The sequence below is a fragment of the Somniosus microcephalus genome, chromosome 14 (genome assembly GCF_052327205.1).
Source record: "Somniosus microcephalus isolate GS21.2 chromosome 14, FLI_Smic_1.0, whole genome shotgun sequence".
NCBI lineage: Eukaryota > Metazoa > Chordata > Chondrichthyes > Squaliformes > Somniosidae > Somniosus > Somniosus microcephalus.
In genome coordinates this window covers 94898209-94911767 of record NC_141000.1, presented here as the reverse complement: position 1 = coordinate 94911767, position 13559 = coordinate 94898209, and the positions used below count along the sequence as shown (strand labels likewise).

Here is a 13559-nt window from a genome sequence, read left to right as displayed (position 1 = left end):
TTGCTGTGTAAGCTTACATGTTAGAGTCAATAATAGCCTGTGGCTCCCAAAGTGCCAAAACTCCAAATTATTGGGCACAGAGTCAATGTATATACCTTGCCCGAGGCACTGAAGGCAGGGGGGGGGGGCGGGGGGGGGGGGGGACACTTAGGGGGCTATAATTCTGCACAGCATTAATACACAAAGCTCATTAGGGCCCCAAAAATTAGGTTCCGCCATTTCGGAGCAGGCATGGCTGGTGCCTATGGAGCAGTGGCTCTGGCTGCTCTCCACCGCGATCGCAAAAAACGTGGGTGATTTGCCTCTTAACCCAGGAGTGCTGGGTGCCTTCTATAGTACCCCTACCACCACCTAAGCTAAGATCAAGTAACTCAGCACAGACTGGGGATTGAGCCGTGGATCTTCCTGACCTGTATAGCTCAGCTACTCACTGCCCAGGGGGAGATGGAGGAGAAAGGGAAAGACAAGTATTTCTGAATATGGCTGTGGCTTCTGTTACAGGAGATAAAGTATATTTTTATTTATTTATTTATTTTAAACACATTTTCTTTCTGGAACATTCTAATACAAATTGAAAGCATGAGACTTCGTTCTTTGAACTATTAAAGGAGCAATAAATGCAGTATGTTATTTTCAAACAACATGGAATCCTGCAGTGCTGCTTCTAAGTCTCATGCCCAAACTGGCATGATCTTAAGATCAGAGTGAATCTATAGTTACCTTGGTAAAGAAGTTGCATAACTATACCCAAACTGAAATGGCACAACTGTACAAGTAGCAGTAAAATTGTTGAACAGATACTTCCATGTCACCAAGCCAAATTATGAACCATAACAAACCTTCGGAAAGTCCAAAAAGCTACTTTTATATTCTTTAATTGAAATATTCTCATCAGCTTATCCCATTTTAAAAATCGAACTATTAGAAAATTATCAACTTGAACATTAATTTATTACCATTTAAACAGTGATTGTAAGTAACATCACTGGGCTACTAGCTTCGAGAATGTTCTGTTCCCAACAGTGAAAGGAGCTGAATGAATATTAATTGTACTTCAGCCCTGAGCGGGTGTATGTAAATTCAGCTTCTGCAGACCACTATCCAAATCACTCTGCGTGATGTAATCAGCAATCACTCTGACAAAATGATTTTTTTTCCATCTACAGAAATAACAAAAGGGATGTGAAGGTCAATTCCATTTTTTTTGGCTAGTTCATTTTTGAGGTTTTAATGGTGGAAACCCCTGTTTCACCATAGTGTCCATGCCCGTCAACAGATAGACTTTCCGATGCCTATTCTCCGAGTCCTAGAAGTTGGCTCTCAGTACCACGCAGCAATTGCAACTCCCATTGTTCCACACGCAGGAGGATTTACATATTCTCTGGTGCTAAATCTTTTAATAGTCCAACAAATAGTGGTTTGTTTCCCCAGTATTGGTAGAACGCCAGACAGCATGGGAGGCTGTGCTCAACAGTCCATAGCAACATTGGTATGCGAGAGCCTTTGTAAAGATTCCAACAAAGCTTACTTCAAAATGTTCCAGTCAAATCAAAAATTGTATTGGATAATTTCAAATTCTTCAAAAGCATTTGTTCAGCAGTAACATTATGGTACAGCATCTGCAAATTCAACAGTACAATTAATACAGTCTTCAAATCATACTTGGAAATTTCACCTTACTAAATCTAATTCAAACACATTTTATTTCTAATAACACTTTCATTCATAAAACATACATTAGGTAAGGGTATGACTGGTAGTTTGGATGTGAAATCACACTGAGTCACTGGGCTTGACTTCTTTCTTACCAGTGACCCAGAGCAGATTTATCGCGAGATTATTGAAATCTGGCAGTCGTAATGCATTGATAGAAAACAGCTTCTTTAATGATTGGCACCAGCACACACTGTTCTACATTTGGCTTTTGCAATGCAAGACCCATATGACCACAGAATAGCGAGAGAGAAGTCCAGCCTTTCACTTGGGCAGAAGCGTTTCACAATTATTAAATTGTGTAGCTCATCACTGGTGAAAGATACCCTTTGTACAGAATGAAATAGTTACTGAATGACAGTAACCCGCATTTACATTTGCAGTGCATGTTTTCCATTTCATCCAAGCACTGTATAAAAAGGGCAAGACCCCCCAACGTCTAATTCCACATACTAACCCATTTTTGTTTTATCTAGCAATAAAGACTAGCTTCAGTAGGGATGATTTCCACTTTCCATTATACTGTAGACATCACAAGCAGCCTTTAATCACCATATCAAGGAGTTCACACCACTTCATCACCCCAACAGAATGCAGGATTGCTATTAACATATGGAGAACTCTTGCTAATTCATATATAAAAAAGGTAGGTTTTCATAGTATCTCCCAATTTAAAAAAAGAGCCTTCTGATATTGACCCATTTACTTTTAGTCAGCAGTATCAAGCAGCATCAGCATGTCAGACTAGAGATTTATCTGGTTTCTAATCATACAAGACTATGGGGTCAATTTAAACCCCATCAGCCATGCAGAAACCGAGCTGGCAAGCAGTAAAAATTGACCAGCTGACTTACTTGCCGATGTCCCACCTGGATCCCACTATCTTTGATCGTAACACTCTTCTAAACAGGCGGCAAAGACACCTGCCTAAAGTTGGCGGGGTCCTTCTTTAAATATGCAGCTAGTCCGGACCATTATTTTAATTTCGACCCAAGCAGGGAAGCCACCGCAGTTTTACCGCCAAGTGAACAAGTCAGATGAGGATCGGAGGTAGAAAAGGCTATTTAAGGTAAAAAATTTGAGTTTCCTTTTTGGGTCCAGGAGGAGCAGGAGTGATTTCAGTCTTTCGTAGATTTCTGTTTCACCAGCCACTTACAAGGCATGGATAGCAGGAAAACTCCCATCAATACTCAATTTCACATCTAAACCTAATCCAAATTAACTGTCATTGTGGAGAACCTCAAGGACTTTGAAATGCTTTGGAATAAAAACTGTGGCCCAGGTCTTCTGTTTTTTGCAGAACTGGGACGCATCTTCAATGTGGTAGAACTTCGACCCACCACAAAGATGCACCCCTGATTCAAGCTGATCGTCCAGCCTCTGGCATTTAATTATTTTTGGCAGGCTTTCCGGCCTCTGCCAGTAATGGGGGCAGAGATTTGCCACAGCAGGCCTCAGAACTACTGGTACAACTGTAAAAATTCTTTCTAAACCTCGAGTCTGGCACCAAGGTTTTCTGGATTTAGAAGTTAAATGTGGGAAGAGTCCAAAACTAGGAACCACAAACATAAAATAGTCACTAATAAATCAGAGAGTGGTGAGAATGTGGAACTCGCCACCACATCGACTGGTTCAGGCAAATAGCACAGATGTATTTAAGGGGCAGCTAGACAAATACATGAGGGAGAAAGGAATAGAAAGATATGTTGATAGGGTAAGGTGAAGGAAGGTGGGAGGAGGCTCGTGTGGAGCATACACATCGGCATAAGCCTGTTGGGCCGAATGGCCCGTTTTTGTGCTGCAAGTTCTATGTTAATTCATCACTCTGCTGCCAGAGCAATGGTGGGTGCAGTGTCGCTTGGGGTCAAATGACGGAAATACATTATACAATGTATTTCTATCATTTCAATATGTCCATTCATACATAGGCATGAATGTCACCCATTCCTTTCATCAAAAACTCCAGGTGCGAAAACAGGCAGGGATGCAGTGGAGCCCATGCCGTTCCTATTTTCTACCCCATCTTATAAGCTGGCAGAGGGAAGGTAGGAAATCCAGATCTGTAAGGTTGTGCATATTTTTGTAATCTAGTGAAATCTGTTGTGTTGCAGTTGCTTCTTAATAAACCCGATTTGTAGTTTGTAGCCTGTTATGTACAGCCTGTCAGGAGTTTTCGTTTTCTATTATGTGGAAAGACTGTGGCCTAGAAATTGAGTGCCCTTAGCGCCGATTTTGCGGCGCTAGAGGGCCTAGCGCTGCATTTGGCGCCGGCGCCGAAATTGCCTGGGGCCCTTACGCCGCGGTAGACCGGTAGCGCTGCGCCGGCACCGATGACGTCATCGGTGTGCGCAGCGTCCCGGTTGCCATGCCGACGGGCCCCAGCGCCGAAATTCAGTTGCGGCCGCCTCGCCCGTGACAGCCGCAACTAAGACTCTGGCAACAGAGTCTTACGAGTCTTTGCGCCGGCGCATTAAAGGCCCCGCGGCGGCCGGCCGCTTTCCCGCCGGCCGCAGCTCCCTCCCCGGACTTCCCACCCCCCCCCCGGAACAGAAGCAAGCCCGGCACTTGTCCGAGGTGCCGGGCTCATTTTTTAAAAGATTTTCGCGGGCCGCGATCGGGTGCAGGCAGCTCCTCCTTAAGGGAAGGAGGAGGCCTGCACTTCCCGAGCCTGCCGCACCGCATCGGGTGCCGCAGCGCCGGAATTGCGGCGCGAAACGGCAATTAGCGCCGATTTACCGCCGCAAAGACCCTTCAGTAGCGCCGGCAGCCGTTTGGGCGCGGCCCTGCTGAATTTTTGGCGCGCGCAGGGGGACTTAGCGCCGGCACTAACTTCCGGCGCTAAAGCCCTGGCTAAGCCAAAACTCAATTTCTAGGCCTAGGAGTACAAAGTCTTTTGTATTATCTGTAATAAAGTGATCAGCAGCAGAAGCGATTTATTGTCCACTCCAAGCATTCTCAGATTAGTTCATGCAAACACTCATATTTCAATTCATAGAAAGTGTGGACTTGCTTTTAGAACCAATCCTTCACATTAGCCATAAGAAAAGGTATCTGGAGAGCAGCCAAATCATAACAGCTTGGTTAAATTGGTAGAACATTCACTTCTAGCTCAGAAGGGTGTGGGTGCAAGCTCCACTTATCAAGGATGGCACTCCAGTCAAGTACTGAAAGCAAGCTGCATTGTTGGGTGGTCCTCCTGTTATGTGTGGGTGGACAGCGTGGATGTTTATAAAAAGACTTGTATTTATATAGCGCTTTTCAGGACCTCAGGACATCCCAAAGCGCTTTTCAGCCAAAGAAGTACTTTTGAAGTGTAGTCACTATTATAATGTAGGAAAAGCGGCAGCCAATTTGCGCACAGCCAGCTTTCACAAACAGCAATGTGTTAATGACCAGATAATCCGTTTTAGCGATGTTGATTGAGGGATAAATATTGGCCACGACACCAGGGATTAACTGCCCTGCTTTGATATAGAGCCATGGGATCTTTTATGTCCACCTGAGAGAGCAGACAGGACCTGAGGTTAACATCTCATCCGAAAGACGGCACCTCCAACAGTGAAGCACTCCCTCAGTACTGCACGGGAGTGTTAGCCTAGCTTTATGTGCTCAAGTTTCTGGAGTGGGACTTGAACCCACAACCTCTGACTCAGAGGCAAGAGTGCTACGCACTGAGCCACAGCTGATCTCCGAGGGTTTGATTCTCCCTCAACCATCACCAAAAACAATTAACTGGTCATTCATCTCATGTTTGCTTACATGGTAAGTGTCACTGCACTTCACAGCAAATCATTGTATGCAAAATACTTGAGGCATTCCTTTTCAATGTATTAGCTCATTTTCTTTACCAAAAAAACCTAACCATCTCTCAGGAAGCGGATTAACTGTTGTGAAATAAAAATAAATTGATACCAAAACTAAATATTGGAGGGCTGTTCTGTGTATTAAATGGGAGTGATTTAGAAGGTGGAGTTTTCAGTGGAACTGTTGCATGGAATTCTACAAAAGAAAAACACATGCTTGTGTGGACAAAGCAATCCCTGACTGAAGCCAAGCAAGTACCAGCTCTAACTGCAGTTAATTTACAGCCAACCACATGCACTAATCCCTGGAGTTTCTGGAGCAGTTGCAGGTATAAAGTAGGCAATATACTGTTCTCCTTTAGCTTCCTTAATGTGAAATCCTGTACAAAAGTCCTACTGTTTAAAAGAGTTTCCAACAGCTATAAAGAACTTGGGTTTGATTCAGCGACTTACCTTTTTCATAGCGGACATGGTATCATTGCCATAATAATGCAAAGTGCTATTAGGACTATAGACGTCATATTTGAAGCCAGCTACGTGAACTTTATCACACATGGTAAGTGCCATAGCTATTGCAATGATTCCAGTTGTTGGATATTGAGGTGGCTGTCAGAAACAAGAAGTCAAATATAAGTGTATTTGCAAGGGCATTGAAGCTAAGGAAAAGGAAATAAATATTTGAGCAGAGCTGATAGATAGCGTGAGGCCTCCTGTAAATAATATGCTTTATCTAGTCATTATTAATAGTGCTGAATTTAAAAACATATACTCCAGCAAGACACATAATACCGAGAGATAAATTGAACCATCATTAAACAGATAAGTCGTCTTTCTTTCAATAATCTACTAAATACTCCTCTTAATCACCACAAACATGCCACAAAAGAATGCTTACATACATTAAATTTCACTGAATGGGCCAAACTGATTTTCTGATCTAATGCTTGCTGTAGGTCCAATATTAACCCTTGGTCATCATCACCGGAACCAGCTGAACAATATTATCGGTTCTCTATACAGCTGATTTTTATACTCTTAAGTAACTTTAGAGGGCTTACCAATAAAGTAATTATTCTCTCTCTTTAGGGGCCTAGGACATACTTGGGAGGTTGTGAGGTTCATGCAGTTTGCTGTTTTCTTCAGCAAAGTAACAGCTCCTCCTGACATGAAGTAGGAGGGGCGAAGTGAAAGGCTCCATAAAATAAAAACTGAATATTTCTGAAGTCCTATTTTGGAAAAACTTAGGACTTAAAATAATAAAACTTATCTTCACTTCTGTGACAAATAACACCAGTTTTCAGTTGATCTTATTTGTGCAAGCATTGCTATCTTAATTGCCTAGTCGAAAAGTGAGACCAGATGACAGGAAACAAAGTTCTTGACCAGCTCGTACTAAAGTGCTAACTTGGTTGTATGAATCCCTGTGAAGTGGCAAAGACGACTCGAACATCAATGTCAACTGGAGAGGAAAGCAGAGCACCAATTCCACAACGGTGCAGTCAGGGCTGCTCCCCGGCACGGCCTGTAGTATCAGGAAGGTAGGCCTAAGCGTACTCAGTGCTGGACTCCCAATTTCATGAGAGGAAAAAGCTTTTAAAATGTTGAGTGCTACGTGCATGCTTTGGCCTCATTCCACACTACAAATTTATATAAACAAACATAAATTGGTACCACTCCTGATTCACTGCACAGTTCTGCAGTACAGCTTACTGAGCACCTGCATAAGACAGGCACTGGCAAGTCCGTAAGCTGTTCATTGATAAGCTTCACTTAAAACCAGGTCGCCAAATTAGTAAGACTTCCACTTTGACTTGACTAACTGGACTTAGGGCAAGAACACTTTTTTTTTTTAAAATTAAAACCTACCGCTTGTTGTTGTTTTCCTTCAATTCAGTATTCCTTTGGTGCGCACCTCCTACAGCAGCATTCATGTTGCCAACAACTCGTCCCTGGAGCTATAAGCAGTGCTGATCACAGGTTTGTTTTTTTTTTTGTTTTTTTAAACTGGCTGTCTCGGAATTCCTCTCCTCCTCCAAATCCAGAAGCAGGTGTACTGGCACAGCAGATGACTATCACCCATCTGTGGGCAGCCCAGGAATTATACAATGATGCACACAAGTGCAGCTATCCCATTCCTTTGAATGGACACCCATTAGTCCTTACCTTCGCACATTTCCTCAATCCGAAGGACTTTCTCATTTACTCTCATTGGCAAAACACTGAGGAGACAGCATTCGCACGATGGGAAACTGCCTACTGCAACTGCTGCACACTGGCTTTATTTGAACAATTTCTGCGTGTCCCAAAATAGCCACTTTCCTCAGGGACACCTCCTCCAATTAAACTTTCATGCTGTCTTTGCAGAAGGGGGACAGTTCCAGAAGCTCTTTCAACCACTGTCTCCTTAGAGAGCCTGCCAAAATAAGAAATGCTGCCTCCGTTCAAAAATGCTGAAGCCCTTTAAGAGCTGCTGCACTCCAGATTCCACAGGTGGCTGAACGCAGGAAAACTGCGCAGGGAGCTTTAGTTACATTTAGTCAACCCTGTGGAATCAGGCGAGGTCTGGCTGCCACACAATTAGTGCAAGTCTGCATGCAAGTGCCAGGAGCTCCGGTGAGTACACCCACTCTCCCAGCTCTTGTGTACCCCCGTTCTGGGAGCACAAGCCATTTATTGGCCTAATAACTCTGGAATTGGCCCTCATATCATGAGTCAGTGCCAGGGAAAAGGCTTGTAACAGTATAATTTCCATTAAATAGAAACCAGAAGGAACTATCAATACAGATGGCAAAAATATTTGGGGCCAAAGCTGTTGGATAATGATTTTCTGCTCAGTGCTTTGTACAGTACATTGGAGCACCACATCATACAATGAAGTTGAGGGGATTTCCCAGTCTCAGGTATATGAAGCTATCAAACAGGCAGGGTCAGCCATTTTGCCACAAGGAGAATGGAAGTAAAAAGGAGTCACTCCCAGGCTGTTCTTGCACAGTTCCTAGGTAGAAGCAACGGAAGGGGTGAAAATTGATAGACAGGATGTACTAGAAAGACTGGGTATGCTGAAAGTGGATAAGTCGCCTGGTCCAGATGGCTTGCATCGCAGGTTGCAAAGGGAATTGGGGGAGGAGATAGCGGAAGGGCTTGCCATAATTTTCCAATCTTCCCTAGATGCAGGGGAGGTGCCCGAGAATTGGAAATTGGCAAATGTGACACTATTATTCAAGAAAGGGTGCAAGGACAATCCTAGTAACTACAGGCCGGTCAGTTTAACATCAGTGGTGGGCAAAGTTTTAGAAACAATAATCAAGGAAAACATTAACAGGCACTTGGAGGTTTAAGCTAATTAAGGAGAGCCAACACGGATTTGTAAAAGGCAGATCATGTTTGACTAATCTAATTGAATTTTTTGATGAAGTAACAGAGAGGATTGATGAAGGGAATGCAATGGATGTTGTCTACATGGATTTTCGGAAGGCGTTTGACCACATAGAAGGCTGGTTAACAAAATTGAGGCTCATGGAATAGGTGGGTCAGTGGCAGCTTGGATAAGGAATTGGCTTAAGGACAGAAAACAGCAAGTTGTGGTAAATGGCTGTTTTTCAGACTGGAAGACGGTAGACAGTGGTGTTCCCCAAGGGTCAGTGCTGGGGCCACTGCTTTTTTTGATATAATGACCTGGATATTGGAATACAGAGTTGAATTTCTAAATTTGCCGATGACACCAAACTTGGGGGTATGGCAAACAGTGATGATGATATCATTGACTGCAACAGGACATAGAAAGGCTAGCAGAATGGGCAGACAAGTGGCAGATGAAATTTAATAGAGAAGTGTGAGGTGATGCATTTTGGCAGATGGAACGGAGAGGCAATATACACTTAATGGCACAGTTTTAAAGAGTGTGCAGGGACAGAGGGAGCTGGGAGTTAATGTGCATAGGTCCCTGAAGGTGCCAGGACATATTGAGAGAGTGGTTAACAAAGCATATGGGGTTTTGGGCTTCATAAATAGAGGTATTGAGTACAAAAGTAGAGAAGTTATGCTGAACCTTTATAAAGCACTGGTTAGGCCACAACTGGACTATTGCATCCAGTTCTGGCCACCACACATAGAAACATAGAAGATAGGAGCAGGAGTAGGCCACTCGACCCCTCGAGCCTACTCCGCCATTTAATGAGATTATGGCTGATCATCCAAATTCAGTACCCTGTCCCTGCTTTCTCCCCATATCCCTTTAGCCTTAAGAAATATATCTAACTCCTTCTTGAATATATTTAATGAATTGGCCTCAACTGCCTTTTGTGGTAGAGAATTCCACAGGTTCACCACTCTCGGTGAAGAAATTCCTCCTCATCTCAGTCCTAAATAGCTTATCCCTTAGCTTTAGACTGTGACCCCTGGTTCTGGGCTCCCCATCCTTCCTGCATCTAGTCTGTCTAGTCCTGTTAGAATTTTATGTTTCAATGAGATCCCCTCTCATTCTTCGAAACTCCAGCAAATAAGCGCCCAATCGACCCAATCTCTCCTCATACGTCATTCCTGCCATCCCAGGTATCAGTCTGGTGAATCTTCGCTGCACTCCCTCCATGGCAAGAACATCCTTCCTCAGATAAGGCGACCAAAACTGCACACAATACTCAAGGTGTGGTCGTACCAAGGCCCTGTACAACTGCAGCAAGACATCCTTGCTCCTGTACTCGAATCCTCTCGCTATGAAGGCCAACATACCATTTGCCTTCTTAACCGCCTGTTGCACCTGCATGCTTACCTTCAGCGACTGGTGCACAAGGACACCCGGGACTCGTTGCACTTCCCCTTCTCCCAATCTATTGCCGTTCAGATAATAATCCACCTTCCTGTTTTTGCCACCAAAGTGGATAACCTCGCATTTATCCACATTATACTGCATCTGCCATGCATCTGCCCAATCACGCAACCTGTCCAAATCATACTGGAGTTTCTCGGCATCCTCCTCACAGCACACACGCCCACCCAGCTTTGTATCGTCTGCAAACTTGGAGATATTGGGCCAGAAATTCGCGGCCAGAAGCGTGAGTACGGTCGGGGTACTCACGCATCTGGCCGTTGGAAATGCCAGCGTTCAGCAGGAACAGCGCATGCGGGGAACGCCGGCATTTCCAGACCCGAGGTCTATTCACAGCGCGTGCGACTGCACAGGCAGCGCTTGCGCAGTGAACTTTGTGGATTTCAATGATGGATTCAGTGAGGGTAAGTCCTTAGAAGTTACACTTGAAAAAAGCAAGTGTAAAGTTGTTCATTGGCTGCGGAGGAAGATATATTTTATCGTGGAGCTTCTGAAATGCAATATTTTTGTTTGGGAAAGGGAGGGAAGTTATTTTAAGAAATTTTAAGTAAGTTTTAAAGTTTAAATTTTTTTTTTTTTTTTTAAAAAGGGTTTTCAGAACGGTAGGTAGAAGGAGCAATTGTGGCTGTGTGAATGGAATGTGAGAATGAGTTATGTATGTATGTCCACATATATTCCTTGACGTATATGTATGTATGTTTTATATTCCTTTACTAATGTGTATGAATGTATGTTTTTAATTATGATTTTCCAATAAGTTACTTTCTCTGAAAGTCATAATTAAATAATACATTCATACACATAAGTAAAGGAATATATACATAACACGCAAAGGAATATATACAGACATACATACTTTCAGAAGCTCCACGATAATAAATATCTTCCTCCGCAGCCTCTGGAGCAACTGTACCCATGCTTTTTTCATGTGTAAGTTGTAATGACTTGACCTCACTGAAAGCATTAATGAAAGCGGCGAATTATACTGCGCACACGCTGCCTGTGCAGTCGCACGCGTTCTGCCTCTGAACCCCTTCGTTCAGAGGACAGGAAATGCCGGTTTTCCCCACATGCACTGTGCATGCTGAAAACCGGCATTTCATCCAGCCAGATGCATAAGTACCCCGACCGTACTCGCGCATTTGGAAGGGAATTACTGGGCCAACATTTTACATGTCAATAAAATGAAAAATTTAACAATTGCACGACTTGCCCCCTCGCATCTGCGACTGACGGTCCAAGGAGGTGCATTGCGCAAGAGGTCATCATCGTACGTATCCTCACACTGTTCCCTTTGGGGAACTGTATGAAGTGGTGGAAGGATTTATGGCCGTGATTAACGCTCATTCCGTGACCGTAACCATCTTTGAACCAGCCATTAGGGTGGTTAGTCCTATGGCGGGAGGGTTTTACGGGCTCCCACAACCCATCTGAGGGGGGGGGGGGGCCACCAACACCCACGGACGCAAGTATCCCGCTGGATGTCCACCCAGAATTTAAAGTTGGAGCTCCGACTCCACTTGCCGGGACTGTCTGGAGTGGGGTTCAAAACCCTACATCTTCTGGCCCAGCGGCGGGGATGCTTACTGCTACGCAAAAGGCCCACTCCGCACAAAAGGTGACACCCATACGTTTCCTGCGCCTTTTCCCTCCCCGTGACTGGAGCCCTATGCTGCCATTTCACGTTGCTAATCGGATTGGGCCTTTGTCATAGCGGTAGGATCCCTGCCGCTGGGCCAGATCAGGGTAGGGTTTCGAACCCCGCTCCAGACAGTCCCGGCAAGTGGAGTCGGAGCTCCGGCTCTAAATTCTGGGTTGACATCCAGTGGGATATTTGCGTCCGTGGGTGTGGGTGGCCCCCCCTCCTTGTATAGCTTGTGGGAGCCCGTAAAACCCTCCCGCCATAGGACTAACCGCCCTAATGGCTGGTTCAAAGGTGGTTACGGTCACGGAATGAGCGTTAATCATGGCCATAAATCCTTCCACCACTTCATACAGTTCCCCAAAGGGAACAGTGTGAAGACACGTATGACGACGACATTGCTAAATAAATAAATGGAATTAAAATTTTTTTTAGGGCTTTTAAAAGTCTTTAAATTGCTTTAATTCTCTTTAAAACTACTTCAGATTACTCAAAATAATGTAAACATTTAAAAAAGTTTATAAAAGTTACCAAAATCTTCAAAAAACTTCCAAAAACCTATTTAAACTGCTGCTTTGCATGTAAAAATGCTTAGCAGCTTGACAGAAACATTGGGGGCGTGTCCAGTGAAACGGAGACCTCAAGGGGCGTGTCTCACTTGCACTGCACGCTCCTGGCTTCGCGCTGGCTGCACTCCTGGGCGGCGTGACGTCATACGCTGCCCGGGATTCTTCTTTTTCAAACACCAAGTCCAGGCGTCCCTGGAGCTGATCGGCAGTAGCGCGGGGTAAGTGCATATACGGGGCTTGCACGCGCGGCAAGCCCCGTTCACCAATTTCTGGCCCAATACATCTAGTTCCCTCGTCTAGATCATTAATATTATATTCCTTTAGGAAGGATGTGAAGGCATTTGAAAGGGTACAGAGGAGATTTACCAGAATGGTTCTGGAGATGGGGGATCTTAGCTACAAGGGCAGGTTGGAGAAACTGGATTTGTTTTCATTAGAGCAAAGGAGATTGCGGGGTGATTTGATAGAGGTGTACAAGATTATGACGTGTTTGGATAGGCTAGACGGGGAAAGGCTGTTCCCACTAGTTGATGGTACAAGGACTAGGGGACACGGATTTAAGATTTTGGGCAAGAGATACAGGGGGGACGTGAGGGAAAGCTTTTTTACGCAGCGAGTGGTGAGGACCTGGAATTCGAAGTGGTGGAAGCGGACACACTCAATGTTTTCAAGGGGAGACTGGATAGGCACTTGAGGGAAATAAACTTGCAGGGCTACGGGGATAGAGCGGGGGAATGGGACTGACTGGATTGCTCGACAGAGAGCCGGCACGGACTAGATGGGCCGAATGGCCTCCTTCTGTGCCGTTATGACTATTTATCAGAGTAATGTCAGTAGAGGGTTGGGAACAGACCACACCAATGCCAAAACTGCTAGATGTACAAGAACTAGATAGGGTATCTCACCACTAATATTTCCTTTCTTGCGAATATTAACCCAGAACTTGTATGGGAAATAAATGAACTTTTACAGAAATTTCAGCTCCCATCGTTCCGCATTGCTCAGAC

General features: G+C 44.5%; 1 protein-coding gene across 1 annotated transcript in view; it reads right to left on the bottom strand.

The window, feature by feature from the left end:
- Nucleotides 1–859: 859 nt before the first annotated feature.
- The window catches only part of LOC147107721 (type 2 lactosamine alpha-2,3-sialyltransferase-like), a 126213-nt gene continuing 113513 nt past the window's right edge, over nucleotides 860–13559 (bottom strand). The window contains exons 11-12 of the mRNA XM_086006987.1: nucleotides 5970–6122; nucleotides 860–1619 (exon numbers count right to left, since the gene is read on the bottom strand). Of these exons, the coding sequence (XP_085863113.1) occupies nucleotides 1530–1619; nucleotides 5970–6122 (243 nt within the window). The 3' untranslated portion in view covers nucleotides 860–1529. The remainder of the gene's footprint in view (nucleotides 1620–5969; nucleotides 6123–13559) is intronic.